Source organism: Drosophila mauritiana, chromosome 2R (assembly GCF_004382145.1).
Source record: "Drosophila mauritiana strain mau12 chromosome 2R, ASM438214v1, whole genome shotgun sequence".
NCBI lineage: Eukaryota > Metazoa > Arthropoda > Insecta > Diptera > Drosophilidae > Drosophila > Drosophila mauritiana.
This window is the reverse complement of record NC_046668.1, coordinates 19,810,182-19,824,747: the sequence shown is the minus strand read 5'-3', so window position 1 is coordinate 19,824,747 and position 14,566 is coordinate 19,810,182. Positions and strand designations below refer to the sequence as shown.

At 42.7% G+C, this 14,566-nt stretch overlaps 2 protein-coding genes across 3 annotated transcripts; both read left to right on the top strand.

Annotated features, from left to right (window-relative positions):
* Positions 1–26: 26 nt before the first annotated feature.
* Positions 27–2,917, top strand: LOC117137014. The gene is made up of 2 exons (XM_033298204.1): positions 27–136; positions 218–2,917. Exon 2 carries the CDS (start codon positions 220–222, stop codon positions 2,746–2,748), a length of 2,529 nt encoding a protein of 842 aa, XP_033154095.1. The 5' UTR covers positions 27–136; positions 218–219; the 3' UTR covers positions 2,749–2,917.
* Positions 2,918–4,611: 1,694 nt separating this feature from the next.
* Positions 4,612–14,403, top strand: LOC117138680 (FK506-binding protein 2). Of its 2 annotated transcripts, none has more exons than XM_033300935.1 (5): positions 4,612–4,750; positions 6,447–6,642; positions 13,399–13,487; positions 13,553–13,740; positions 13,913–14,403. In XM_033300935.1, the coding sequence occupies exons 2-5, from the start codon at positions 6,449–6,451 to the stop codon at positions 14,090–14,092; spliced, it is 651 nt and encodes a 216-aa protein (XP_033156826.1). In that variant the 5' UTR covers positions 4,612–4,750; positions 6,447–6,448; the 3' UTR covers positions 14,093–14,403. The 2 variants fall into 2 exon arrangements, with proteins under 2 accessions (XP_033156826.1, XP_033156825.1); XM_033300934.1 differs by having other exon boundaries at positions 13,553–13,752.
* The last annotated feature ends 163 nt before the right edge of the window (positions 14,404–14,566 follow it).

The following is a 14,566-nucleotide window of genomic DNA, read 5'->3' as shown; positions in this document are numbered from 1 at the left end:
CTGGCTAGACATAAGTGCCCATCACTAAACAGCTGTTTCATGTGGCCAGAGGAAACATGCGTTTAGCTTTTGTTAGAGTCAAATTCAATTTGTTAACTAAGTTCTTTCGCGCGGAACTGGATAGCTGATTGAAGAGGTTGATTGGCCAGGCCCACATGCATCAGAACACATCGGCCAGCTAGCAAATCCCGATTACTTACTTATACTCCAATTTCAGACATGCCGCGACGCTACCAGACAGCTCTCAATTCGGCCAAATTCAGTGCCCAGGTCAAGACCAAAACTAGTGACAACGAATCCGATTCCGAAGACGATCTTCTGCCGGATCAAGATGCTGAGGATAACAATGAGCCAGATAATCTGCGCAGCATTTTGGAAAATGCGCCCCATTTCTCTAATCCCGGCTTGAACACTGGAATGTTGGGCCAACTCTTGCACGATTATCAGGAGAATCCGAAGCAGGACTTGCCAAACTGCTCGGTTACGGTGCCGCTACCCCTCTTCCTGGCCAAGGATGGGCAGACTCCCCGGGTGGAGGCATGCGTCCAAAGGCCATGCGCCTACGACGATTGGACCCGGCATTTGCAATTAAACAAGGCTATATTTGATAGGCGATATAAAAATATGAGGCAGCGTGAACAGAAGCAGGAGCAACGTGTTTACGATGCCAGTCTGTTTGAGATGGCTGAGCACATAGCCCAGCAGGAGAATTCCTTCTTCAGGGACAGCTACGATTACTACTACACAGGCGGAAACCTAAACACGATTCCGTTTAATGGAAACGATCAGCTGGCCATGCATGTCAGCGGTAATAAGCTCAGAGATCTGCACTTTTCCCGAGATTATGGTGAGGCGGAGTTCTGGCGACCATTGCATTCGGCTACGCTAGAGGAATCCTCCAGCGAAGTCTTCGAACTTCTTCCGCTGGACAATTTAAATAGCAGTCAAATGTTCCTGGCACGTTTGCTGAAGGAGGTTTCCCTATACGAACTTAAACGCAAAGAGGAACAGGATTCGGATTCAGAATACGAACTCATTCGCCATTGCATGTTTAGCAGTCAAGTAGCTCCTTTTACAAGCGCTGCACAATCATTGGCCAATGCCAATACATTGGCCTTAGCTAGCCAGGATCGGTCCTTGCGCTTCGTGGATATTTCGACACAACAGGATATAGCCAAGCTTGATGTTTGCTTGCTAAAAGGACTGAAGAAATCCTCGAGTACCTGGGCACAATTAATGCAAGCAGATGGAAGCACCTTTCACTGCCTAACACAGCCTGTCTTGTTTACCGTAGACGTGCGATGCAATCTGCCTCTGAATCCCTGCTTTGCCAGCGGCGTTCACTCAAAAGCTTGCGAGAGGTTCTCTTGTTTGGCCAAGGGTGTGAATCCTAATCTTCTGTATGTGGCTAGTAATCACAACTTCCACTGTTTGGATATCAGATGCTTGGGTAAAAAACTGACCGATCGAGCTGTGGTCACCTGGACGCATCAGATGACCTATCCACCCTGTTTTATTGACACATGCACTCACCAGAACAGTGAATACATTGCGTTAGCTGGACTTTTACCCAGAGATCTGCGAATTTGTGAGATGCAAGGAGCTCAGGCAAAATGTGTCGATGAAATGTTCTCGCCGGCAATACCATTTGCGCCGCTAACCCTGGAAGAAGCTTTAATAGATGCTCGCTTGGGAGGATTTGTGGATGTCTATGCTGATATAGCAGAGCGGGCAACAACCTGCATTACGGGAATGCGCTTCTTTCCCTTAAAGGAGGCCAGTGATCGAGCTTTTACCCAGCTGCTAACCTCCAACAGCTTGGGAGATGTTTACTGCCAAAGACTAACGGTTAGAGAAGAGGAGGAGCACGTCGAGCAGATCAGAACCGGAATTCACACCGCGGAAGCCATACGCTACCTTGCCAATTCCGTTAATGAGCGCGTCCAACGCGAGAACATCCGCTGCACGCAAGTCCAGTCGATACCAGAGATAAGAGACATCTTTCGAGATGGTGCCAAAAGATCAAAACCTGACGAAAAACCTCTAATCGTGGAGGAGATCGAAATTGACTATGGAATAGAAGACACGGATGTTTCCGAAGATGAAAGCTCAGGCTCTGAAAAGGTAAAGGAGGAACCTTCGGAGTCCAAGAAAGATGGTAAGAAAACGCCTAAGAAAAAATCCAAGGTGAAACCAAAACGGCAACCCAAAAGGAATGCTCCCAGTAACAAAAATGTTAAAAAGCAGAAGAGCATCAGTCGCGGTCCCTGGCAGAAATCCGCTTACAAGCTGACCCACTACACGGACATGATGTCAACCCGTTTGCTGGACGTGTGGGATATGGAGGAGTACGACACCACACGAGACGTAACCAGAGAAATGTTCGATGAGCGAATCAGGGAGAAGGAGCAGGAACCGGAACATCGCATGGCCAATTGGTTGGACCAATTGCCCAGTCAGACAGTTGAACCCACTGGGGACGAGGTGACCGAGGGAAATCCCGACATGGTTCCCGGCACAAGTCTTCCAAAGCTATATGGCGCCACCACAGCGAACTACTCAGTGATTCCAGCCCTTAACTCCGATAAGGACATTGAAGAGGGCCTTTTGAGTCCCAAAAAGGAATCGCCTGTTGAATTTACCCACGAGTTTTCGATCTTGCTGCCCGGACAGAATACTATCATCGAGGACTATCCCAGTGCCCCGCCCGCTAAGAGGCCCAAGGTGAAACACGTCATGGGTTTCTAGCTTAATTTAGAGTTATTAAGCTTAAATTAAGTTTAGCAATTATAAATAGCAGACTATCAAATGTATTAAATATAAGTACATTTAGAATTTAAGAAATTTATTAAATTTTTAATTGATTGTAATAATTGTAATTACACAACAAACACTTCACATTAGCCCATCCAGAGAACTTTATTGCTTGTTATACTTGCCATTTTCGATTGATGTCACTGTTTGGGGATGTATCTCCACCAAGATCGGGTTCGTAGGCTGGATTCACGATTCCCACGATGGGCTCGACCACAAAACGATCGTTCCTGCGCTTGAGGGCGTATCCCACAGATCGTTTTGCCATTTTGGGCTTATCTTGATCGCCGTGCAGCATTATATTTCGCCCCTTTTTTCCAACACACCACACGACCGTTTAGAGAGTGCCGCAGATTTCGACTGATTTTCAATTTTCAATTAATTTGGGCAGTTTGCGTTTAATTGATTCGATCTATCTATCGCTCGTCGGCGTTCAGTGGGGCGTAAACGAGCCAAGGGTGACAATTCCATAGGAGTGGCCACAGATAGAATATATGCTTAGTTTAGTTTAAGCTAAGCTCGGGTGAGCTGAGCATCCAAAGCTTTTAGTTGGGGAAGATTATCTTGAACTAAATGCATAAACTATAGAATGCTTTTGACAGGAACATTGGCAATTCGCAGATACAATGCTAAGCTCAGATTTATTATCCAACAAATATCCCCGGAGCCAAATATTTATTGGAAATTAAAAAATTGTTAAATTGATTTTGTCAACATATGTAATAATAATAATAATAATATTGTTCGTCCTTATTGTTAATCTTAATGTAAACTTAAAACAAAACTGGCAAGGACTCGCTACTTTTTCCCAGTGTACGAAATTATCCATCACGGCTTAGAAATAAACTGCAATAAATTAAATTAGAGTATGAAAACAAAGAAATTGTCACATAATTTTGCCAGATTTAATTCGCCAATCATTAAATTAACTCTTTATCAGGCTCCACCCACAAATAAAATAAAAGAGGCGCCTGCGCACTAGAAAAAGTAGGCGAGGCGTAATGTTGCGGCAACTTCCTGGCTAGCAACATGTAGATATAGCATATTCCTTGGTCGCAAACTCCTTTTAGTTAAACTTGAGCAATTGCTTGAGCAGGTTGTGTGTCCTTCGTGTTCCATATATTTTCCGTTTTAGTTAGATTTTTCATAACGATTATTAGCTGAATAATAAATGAATAACTTTTTGGAATACATTTCGGTATTACATTGTTCCTGTAAGTCCTGATTAATCATAAATTTAAAGTTTAATTTTAAAAATTAATCTTACATATTAAATAATTCATTTGATTGTGTCTAAATGAACTTCTGTCTTAACCTAAGTCCGCCAGATCCGCTCCTGAACAAGTTTCTACTTGATTACGTGGACAAGTGCTCTCTCTCATTCTACCCCCGTATTGTGGATCGCGTTCCCACAGTATGTGAATCTCTTGACTGCACAAAAACACGATCTTTCACTCTCTCTCGTACTCTTACACGTGTGGATGGTAGTGGATCCCGATCCCCCGCCCCCTCCCGCTCTTAATTTCCGGGTCTCTCTGAAGATTTCCATTTTTTTTATATACGGGTGCACTCAAAAAAAAAAGACTACTAATGAGCATAGGATGAAAAAAACATTGAAATACAAGCTAAACTATAATTTTATATAAAACTTCAAGGAATCCAAAAAAAAAATAAATAAGATTTTAAACTAACCTACACAATAATCTGTTTTAACTTGCAAAGTGCCACAAAAATGTTTCTGAGTGTAGGAGTGGCGGGTAGTAAAACAACGTCGGCGGCTTCGGTTCCAGCATTTCTCGCCCGCACTTCGATCGAATCGGACGTGTTTGCACTTCTCCTCCGCCGTTTGCTCGCGTGTTTTCTGTTGTTCGCCCGCCGCATCCGCCCCCGCCCCCTTCGCCGGAATCGAGTGATATCCGCCTGTGGAAGACCAAAGGTATATTACAGATATCAGATCGTAAATCGTGTGCTTGGCTTAGCGTAAACATCTTGGAAATGTGCTCATTAAGAAATGAAAATCGAGAAATCGAAAGAAAGCGTGTACTTTGCCATGTCTGTCGTGTCTCTTCCATTCATATTCAGTCCACGCCATCACACATGTATACACAAATATATACACACACATACGCCACAAGAAAACTGAACGTTGGAGGAGGAGAAAGAGAGCTTATCGCTCCAAGTCCATGAAAATAAAAATAAAATTATCGCCGGTCACTTGCCAGCATTTGCTTTAGTTGCTAAGATCGGCTCGGGTCAGCAATTAGCATTTCTGATTCGAAAAAAGAGGAAAACTCCTGACGTGTCGCTTAGGACAAGATTTTCCGAAACATTTAGCGCCGGTCTGTAAATTGGATCGCTTACGGTAAACTTCGTACCGGCCAGTTCACTGAACCTTTCATAAAAGACACACAAAAAAGCTGAAACAAAAAGATACGTGTGTAAACGAAGAAGCTGGATCGCCCAACAGGTTTTAAGGCCAAAAAGTGGACGCTCAGTACAGTGAAGCGGCTTCTGAAAAAAAAAGTTTTGAAATTTATTTGAAAATGTGATTTTAGGATTATTAGCTCGTCTTATCTATTTATAGTATTTGAAGTATTTCTAGTACTTAAATCCGTGGATTTTCTGGTCTTAACTATAACAATTGTATGCCTCATTGTGCATGATATGCATATGAGCTCATTAGAGTAATTAATCATTTTCAAGCTTAAGCAAAAAAGTGTGGCTTGTGTGTGTTCATGTCTCTGAGATTTCACTGTATAAAGAAGAGGAAGCAGAAGCGAAAGAGAGCAGTTGAAGGGGAAGATCAAGAGATGTTAATGCCGATTTCACGTAATTGAGGCTTGACCATTGCCTTTCCATTAGTGAAAGTTTTCCGACTATATAAAAAGACCCACCATATTTTATTTTTTGTTTGCCTTATTAGTTTTTATTTACGGCTATTTGAATTTTTTTCGCTTCTTTTTTTATATTTGGGTGACCTAGGCGCTTTCAAAACTTTCATTTAACCAGAAACACCCACCAACATCCCATTGGAAATGAACACGATGGTCATTACGCATACGCCACCGCGTACGCGCAATAATTTCGCTTGGCTTTGGGTTTTGGCTTGCATAATCCCCTCCAGCTGGTCGAGATGGTCAAAGCTGGTTGGTCGAATTCGGCTCCCCACTCGAAAATGAATTGCACATTTGCATAATGACTAATTTTTGCTGTTCACGCATCCCATTCGCAATCGCAGCGAATACCCCTTGCCATCCATACGATTTCAATTCCAACTTTACACTGTTGAGCAAACAACTGTTACACCTTTCCGGGTAATTGGCTTAAATTCATCATTTAACGCTTGTGCAACGCTAATACGCGATTAAAGCGAAGATGATGGAGAGCAGATGAATCTGGGTGTATAAAAGTGATGAACATCAATCCGAGCAAGACATTGGTGCTTTGGTTTAGTTTCGAGTTAGTGGATCTTATAGTTTGTAGTTCCAACTCAATTCATTTCAAGGATAAATACATCTTAAGCACTGTATAAGGTTTATTATACTCCTTGTAGTCGAGTGCATAAACACGTTCCCCTTTTTTGAAAGTCTCTTGCGTTTTGTGGTAATCAAGTTTGCCCATTTATCTTGCAGCCATGTCGAAATCCATTCTCGTTTTCTCGTGCCTTCTGCTGGTGGCCATCAGCAACAGCCTGGTCCGGGCTGAGGATCTGAAAGTGGAGGTGATCAGCACGCCGGAGGTGTGCGACCAAAAGTCCAAGAACGGCGATTCCCTCACCATGCACTACACTGGAACCCTGCAGGCCGATGGCAAGAAGTTCGACTCGAGGTGAGTGATCTTAAAGTGAACAAAACTGAAATAGACACATATTGTTATCAATGAACTGAAGTTATTATTTCACATTGCCCCAAAAACTTTGGCAGAATGTCAGAGTTCAGGATGAAATATTTTTAAAGCCAATGCTGTCCGTAATCTCCGCACACACGCATCCATTGGAGATGCAGATTAACATACTCGCAGATACATGTGTTTTTCGTATGGGATTAAAGCTGCTGGTGCTGCATAGTCAGTCTGTCGTCGCGGCGGCTCATTGCCGTAAATTAGACGCCAACTGATAAGCGATCTCATTGTTGCATTGTCGCTGGCGCTGTTGTTGTTGTTGTTGTTTTTTGCTTGTGCTGCTGGTGCATTTTCCATGCCTGAATGCCCCCTTCTTCCTGCAACCCAAACTCATTTTCCCTTTTTTGTTTCATTTTCTGTGGGTTATGGGCGTTTATTGTGACGTGGCCCTCAATTTTTGGCTTCATTAAGCAAAGAAATTGTTTTCCGGTACAAATAAGGTTCTTAAAAACTATTTAAAAATAGTTAACCATAGTTAGTTCTTAAGCAGTAGTTTCAATTAAAGAAAATGATAAGGCGTTTATATATGCGAAACCCACTGTAGCTACTTATTTTCTTATCTCAAAAATTCTTTCTCATATTTTCAACCTCTGACTTTCTTGTAATAAATCCTGTAAATTAAAGCCACAGCGAAACTTGAGTTGCCAGTATCCATACAAAATACCAATTAAATTCAAAGGATAACCAAATTATTTCACATGTGCGGCTAATTAACACCCCAAAGTGGGTTGTTTACCACCAGCCAAATAAAAAAAAACTTTCAGCAACCGTTTGGCAAGCGGTAAAACTCATTATCAGTGTTTTATAAATATCAGCTGTCGATAAGCGACCTAAACTAGATTAACTAAGCTGATATATTGTCCGTTGATTGCATATAAATAAAATATACGTTGAGTGTGAGGACATTACTCCATCACTCTCTTTTAGTTATCAAATTTTGATTTAATTTTACGACCAGAAAATTGTGTTTCTCGCAGGGGAAACGATTTTATAAACGTCTGACTGAGCCCAAGTCTTTCAAATTGACCCCGCTTAACCCGTTTTGTCATATGCTAAAATGGAAAACATTTCATCTTGCCATCCATCTCATTGGGCATGTTGTGTCCTTTCACTGGTCCAACCAGTTACCTTGAGTTTTGGTAGACAAATTTTGGTTGCAAATTATGCGGAAGTTGCACTCGTCTCTTTCTGGGCTTAAAAGTTTCGCAATTGCTGTTAAATTTGGCGTGGCAAGGATTCTGTGAGGCAGGGAGTGGGTGAGCTGGCCAACTAACTAACTCAATCAGAGTGCGTCCCCGTCTCTGCCCTGCCACCTGTTGCGCTGCGGCTTAAATGCCCTCGAACTTGGCTAACAAACAGGGCACTTTGTGCCAGTCAAGTGCAGTCAAGGATGTCGACAGGCGTCCTCCTCATTCGCCATCTTCTGTTCGCCTTGTGCGAAAAATCCTTTTCAGCCACTTCTTGCTTTTCAGCCTCAAGCTGCGAACACAGCTCCTTCTGCCATTTTCGGCTTTTGGGCCAAACAGTCTACTCCTTGCAGCGGAAATTAGCTGGCTGAAAGCCAGCTTCACTTGGCTATAATTAAGCTTTTGCCGGCAGAGCACCTGAAAAAATGGGCTTAAAACGAAGATGCGATGCTCCTTGAGAGAGATAAGTACGCAGATTTTTTCTGCTTTTGACGGGTTTGTCGATGGAATTTCTTATTGAAATGCCAATCAAAATGGCAACTGTCCTAAGCACACAAGCATGGGGAAACGGAAAACGAATATGCGAGTATACGTGCTTAATTGTTATTAAAATGGATTACAACTTACTTGGTTGGCCGGCCATAAAAGAAACTCTACTTTATTTCGGACAATTACAAATATCTCCCAACTGCCCCACCCTTTCCATTTTATACTCGTAACTAATTCAATAATGAGAACCAGGACCAGAGCTGGAGTCCTGTCACGTGCCTGCCGCCTTTTATCTCCATTGTGTCTTTGGCAAAGGATCCAACTGGCGGAGGAGTCCATCATGTCTACCTACCTGTCATAGCCATACCCGGGTCACGTGCAGCCACAGTTTGTCAATGACTTTGGCCCGCACTCCACATCTTCATTAGACTTTCGCGGCGCCTCCTGTTTTTGTGGCAACAAGTTGAGCTCCACTTTTGACCCGCAGACCTTCTTTTGGCCGCATAAATTATGCAGCCTTTCGTCGCTATATTCTAATCAGCCTGACGCGTAACATGACTACACTACTCCCTTTCACCTGCTATGATATATGTACACTAGTATATGTCCCCCATCTCAAGATTTTCACGTGCTGTGTCACTTTTCCGGGCAAATTAATTTGTTACTTGAGTTGCAGCAGCAAACTTGGCGGTGTTTTCGCTTAAAGTTTCGCTGAGAAAATTTAGGAGCTTTAAGTTAGAGCTCTTCATAAGCAAATTTGTTGGTTTCTTATAAAGTATAAGGGCATTTGAAAGTACCCATATATGGTGTTTGGGGTCAATTCACACCTTTATGCGACACCTTTGATGAACATGTTAATGGGCCAAATATCGTATGGGTGAAAGTTGAGGCAGCCCAATGATAAAAACCACAAAAGGCAATGTCCGATGCTACAATGGAAATGTTTTAATTGATTTATTAATACCTTTTGCTGTCCATCGAGATTTTCTTTCAGTGCAAGCCGTAGTTTGAATATGAAAAGAGCAGTGCCTCTTTTGTTGGCATCCTCGAAAACATGTTTCACAAAAATTTTTGACAACGCAACGTTGGAGTAGCCAAGGGGCGGGAATAAAGAGGAGCACCAGTCAGTTACCTGAAGCATCGGGCCATAACTTGCGATGTTGTCGCTTTCTGGCTGCCATGATTTGTATGTTCCAAGTGCAAAGTCCCCCATCTTTTTTTTGGCTTTTTCCTACCCATCCACATCCCAATTTTCCCCCTTTGTGTCAACTCCTTTGCAGCAAGTGCAATTTAATGTCCAAAAGCAGAGTGCGTAAAGAAACAAAAAAAAACTAGCAGCAGCAAGCCGAAATGCATCAAAGTGAAAGTTTTAGCTTACACTCTGGACAACCTTGAATGGGGTGCTGCTGGCCATGGAGTGGAAAATGGGAGTGGAGGTGGAAGTGGGAGCTGGAGTGGGAGTGCGAGTGGGAGGAGACCTTAAGCTCTGCTCGAGTGACCATAGAAACCTTGACACCATTGGTGGCAAAACACTTGGAGCAAACTTGTGGCGTTGCAGACTGAGACGCAGACTCCAGTAAATCTAAAGCTCATTACCATGTGGATGCAATCAAGTGCGGCTGTTTCTGCAACTGCAACAGCCGTCTGACTTTTATGGCAACTCTTGCCTCGAATGTATATTTTACTCGGCTCGCGCGTCAGACACATTTGTAGATACAGAGGTGGTCAAAAGTATTTACACAACGAGCTTTTTTTTCAATTAGTTGACAATTGAAAAAAAAGCTCGTTGTGTAAATACTTTTGACCACCTCTGTAGTTTAAATAATTAATGAGCTTCAACGGTTGCAATTCTTATTTTCCACAATTTACAGCAGCTTTTTTCGGGGTTGTGTGTTAAGGGCGATGGAACGTGATGCCGCCAGCTTGGGGCATAAATTTGGGTGTCCTTTGAGGTACTTGTGCCGACACTGAAAGAAAAGGATACGTAGACTTATATAAGCAAAAAGTCAGATCTATAAACTTGCTAAATATATTTTAAGTATTTCATTTTCCTGTTTGGTTAAGCAACCTTTAAAGTTATAGTACTTTAAACACCATAAACCCATTTGTTTTCTCTCAGTGCTGAGCTGCAAACTTGTTCAAACTTTAGACTTTTTGTGTGAATTGTTCGCACGTTGACCATTCCCGCCGAGAGCAAATCCTGGGCCGCTGGTCCTGCCGGAGTCCTTGTTCTCTGGTGCACGTTAATCGCAAGTTGTCGCCCCAATGGGGAGGTATCCAAAAGCGAAGGGCAAAGGAATTGCGGTTGCATATTTGATTTTATAACTTTTCTTGGCCGGACACATAAAACGAGGTCATCAAGAGATCCGCCCAAAAGGATTCAATTTGATTGGATTGAATGTGTCTGAAGTCGGCGGAGTGACGTGGTATGATTTCGGGTGGCCACCATATGCCACCCCAAAATCCCCACCCCCCAAAATGCCGCCACCCGTGGTGCGGAATCACGTAGAATGGCAAACGGATGTTTGGGCGCCCATTCAGCTGCATTTTAAATTATGCGATGCGTTGGGACTTGGCTCGCAATTCGCAGATACAGATACAGATACAGATACCAACTCGGATTCGAATTGGGATTGGGTTAAAAAAAATGGAAAAAAAAAGCACACGGCACAGCCAGTGGAAGAATGAAATCGAAACTTATTAAATATTTAGCGAGTGGATGAATGAGTTTACATTTTTTGCTTGACTTTATGATAATGCGCTGGCCATAAAGCCAAAATGTAAAAGGAAGCAGCCGCCAACTCATGGGGCCCCCCAATACTTCCCACTTTAGACCACAATCTAAGCCCCATTGGAGACGAGCTGGAAAAACCTGCGAATCGCTTGCAAAATATCCATGAAATTCCATTTGATATTTGCCAATTGCACAACAACTGCAATTGCAACTGCAACTTGTTTGCCCACCTGCGAGTGAATTCAGGTCTGATCTCAGCTGACCTTTTGTTTGTCTTGCCCGGTAATTCATAAATATTTGATTGCTTCAGGGGGACAAACAGGACGAAGGACACGGAAGTCCGTCGAGGAGGGGGAAGGGGGGTGGTCAATTGCGCTGACTGAAACAATCAACACGTTTAAACGATTTTATTAATTTATTTACGACCCGACAGCTCTGTTTTTTAAACGTTTGCCCATTTAAAGTTGTGGGCGGCAAATTGTTGAAATTTAATATTTTACAGAAAATATCATTACAACTTATTAAAGTTTATAAGCAGTTTTTAACTCAAATCTATTGAAGCTATGCGATCTTAAAAAGCGAATAACCCATTTTAGATACCCGTTCAATATTGTACAGAAAAATGTAAACATGTAGAGCTTGTAGTAAGCTTCGCAAATCGCATAAATTAGCGAGGATTCAGGAGTAAACACTCCAAGGATATGAAAAGAAAGGAAGGGGAGACTCCATAAAATGTTTCACATATTGTACTAGATATTCATGGAAAATAATGCAATAAAAATTCACAGCCACAGACGGCGACACCGAAATAAAGACAAGCCACCAAGGTGTCTTAGATGCCGCGTAATCCCTGGAAAACCAAACCCAAACCCCCCACAGGACATGCGGAATCTCAAGTGGGGGTACAAATTTGTTACGCTTTTTTATTCCATCTGGAGATTTGCACTTGAGCGAAAGGCGGCGACAAAAACAGCGACGACGACACTTTGGTTACGCTCCAGAGTAACACTTAACCGCTCTGAATGCGAATGTTCGTTTTTCTGGCCTTTTTTCTTTTTTTTTTGCGGCCCGGTTGGGTGGATTATTCAGCGGCAATCCGCATGCCACTTGCCGCACCTCCACTTGCCACTTGCCACTTGCCCCATCATGGCTGTGACTTGAACTGGAATTTGAAACAACAGCCGGCGCATGTAAAAATGTTTTGCAAAATGCCCAGGAGATGCACATAAAATATTTAACAGACATGCCCTACAACTTTTTTTCCCAGCCATGTGGGTGACTCCTCCTGGTTAATCATTTGTTTCCTTTTCTCCCCCAGCCTCGAGTGCAATAATCTGTCTCGGCTCCATTTAAACGGGGAAAACCAACAAGTTCTTAAAAACCCAACAGCCAAACAACTTTCTTAACAAACAGCAATAATAATATAATGATGAACAACAGGAGAGTTTTCGAAGGAAAAAGCAAGGAAACTTTGCCTGCAGTCAGCAGGCCCAAGCGACACATTTCAATTGCCAAGTTCAGATCTCAAGAGGCTTCAGAAAGTTCAAGAACATTTCTTCAAAAAATTTTAAAAAATCTTTTAAAATGTTTCGAACAATGGGTTTTTGTAGGAGAAACGGCTATATAACAGTCTTAACTAATTATTTCAGCTGAATATCGTTAATTAAGCTTTGAAATAAACAATTTTTTAGACATTTTTAGAATTTATATGGTTCGTAATCATCATAAACTACACACCTCGAGTTTTATCGAGTTATATCCATGTGGCTTAGCCTTCATATTTCTTAACACCCTTGAAAAATGCACCATTCAAAACTGAATTAAAGCCCGTAAGCTCATATGTTGGCCTATAAACGCCAGTTTACAGCGTGTTTATGGCTCTATTGGCGATGTGCCCCCGACCTTTTTAGCAACCCTAAGCTACCGTGAATCCATTTCTATATATCATAATCATCGCGAAATGGCCTGCAACTGTGCCACATCATACATCAAGCTCAAGGCGCGACATTCTCATGCATACCTGAGCAGCTCCATAGCCTTCATCTCCCTCCTTTTACGCTTAGCAAATTAAAGTAAATTCGCTTAGCGGAACCATCAAATAAATAATTTTTATAGACTGCCAACGAAAAATATGATGAAAAAAAAGAGAGCAGTCATAAAGAAATGATGAATTGTGGGCTTCCAGCCCACGACACCTGCGAGCACTTGAAACTTTGTGGCCAACAAGCGTCTAACAATTTGTATCTCCACGTTTTTTTATCTCTTTTTTTGCAGCTTCGACCGCGACCAGCCCTTCACATTCCAATTGGGCGCCGGCCAGGTGATTAAGGGTTGGGATCAGGGTCTGCTCAACATGTGCGTGGGTAAGTGCTTGGAGAAGTGCTCGGCAAAATGTGTAAATTAATTTGGAGTTCGCTTTGAAATCCAGGTGAGAAGCGCAAGCTGACCATCCCTCCCCAGCTGGGCTACGGTGACCAGGGTGCGGGCAACGTGATCCCGCCCAAGGCCACACTCCTGTTCGACGTGGAGCTGATCAACATCGGCAACGCCCCGCCCACCACCAACGTCTTCAAGGAGATCGACGATAATGCCGACAAGCAGCTGAGTCGCGAAGAGGTAATCGTCTATGTATGGATCGCACTTTTGTTACCTATATGTCTCTCTACACTGAAATATCCGTTGGATGTGGGATAAGTTACTAACCAACCACCCTACACTTTCTGTAGACTAGAGCAATATATGAAGTATCTGCAATAAATTTATGTTGGATATTATCTCTGCTCCATAGGTCAGCGAGTATCTGAAGAAGCAGATGACCGCCGTGGAGGGTCAGGATTCCGAGGAGCTGAAGAACATGCTGGCTGAGAACGACAAGCTGGTGGAGGAGATCTTCCAGCACGAGGACAAGGACAAGAACGGCTTCATCTCGCACGACGAGTTCTCCGGGCCCAAGCACGACGAGCTGTAGTGCTCAGTGATGGGGGTTCTTGGTTTGCCGCCAACATCGAAGGGACACGAGTGCTTAAGTTATATAAAACCCAAATATATACACAAAACTAAACCATATACAACAGATGAGGCGCGAGCCGAGCAATAAATCGAGCGCAACCAATGCTTCCCGATGTCATTTTGTATATAGCATACATATCAGCATCAGCATCTAAACATCAATACATTAGAGGAGGAGTGCATTGTTTAGTTTGTGTGTCTGCAACCCCGGTACTAGACGTAGTTTAAATTATGTACAATCTGAGAGAGAATGAACATCATTTTTATATACATTTATAGGTTGTTATATATTTTGTGTCGGCTGCGGGTGGTGACGATTTTTAGACCCATCGTAAAGATAATATTCATATCGTATATTGTAAATCAGACACACTCTCAAGACGAAGTCAATTGAAACACATTAAATTGAATAAAGAATTGCTATCAATAATTT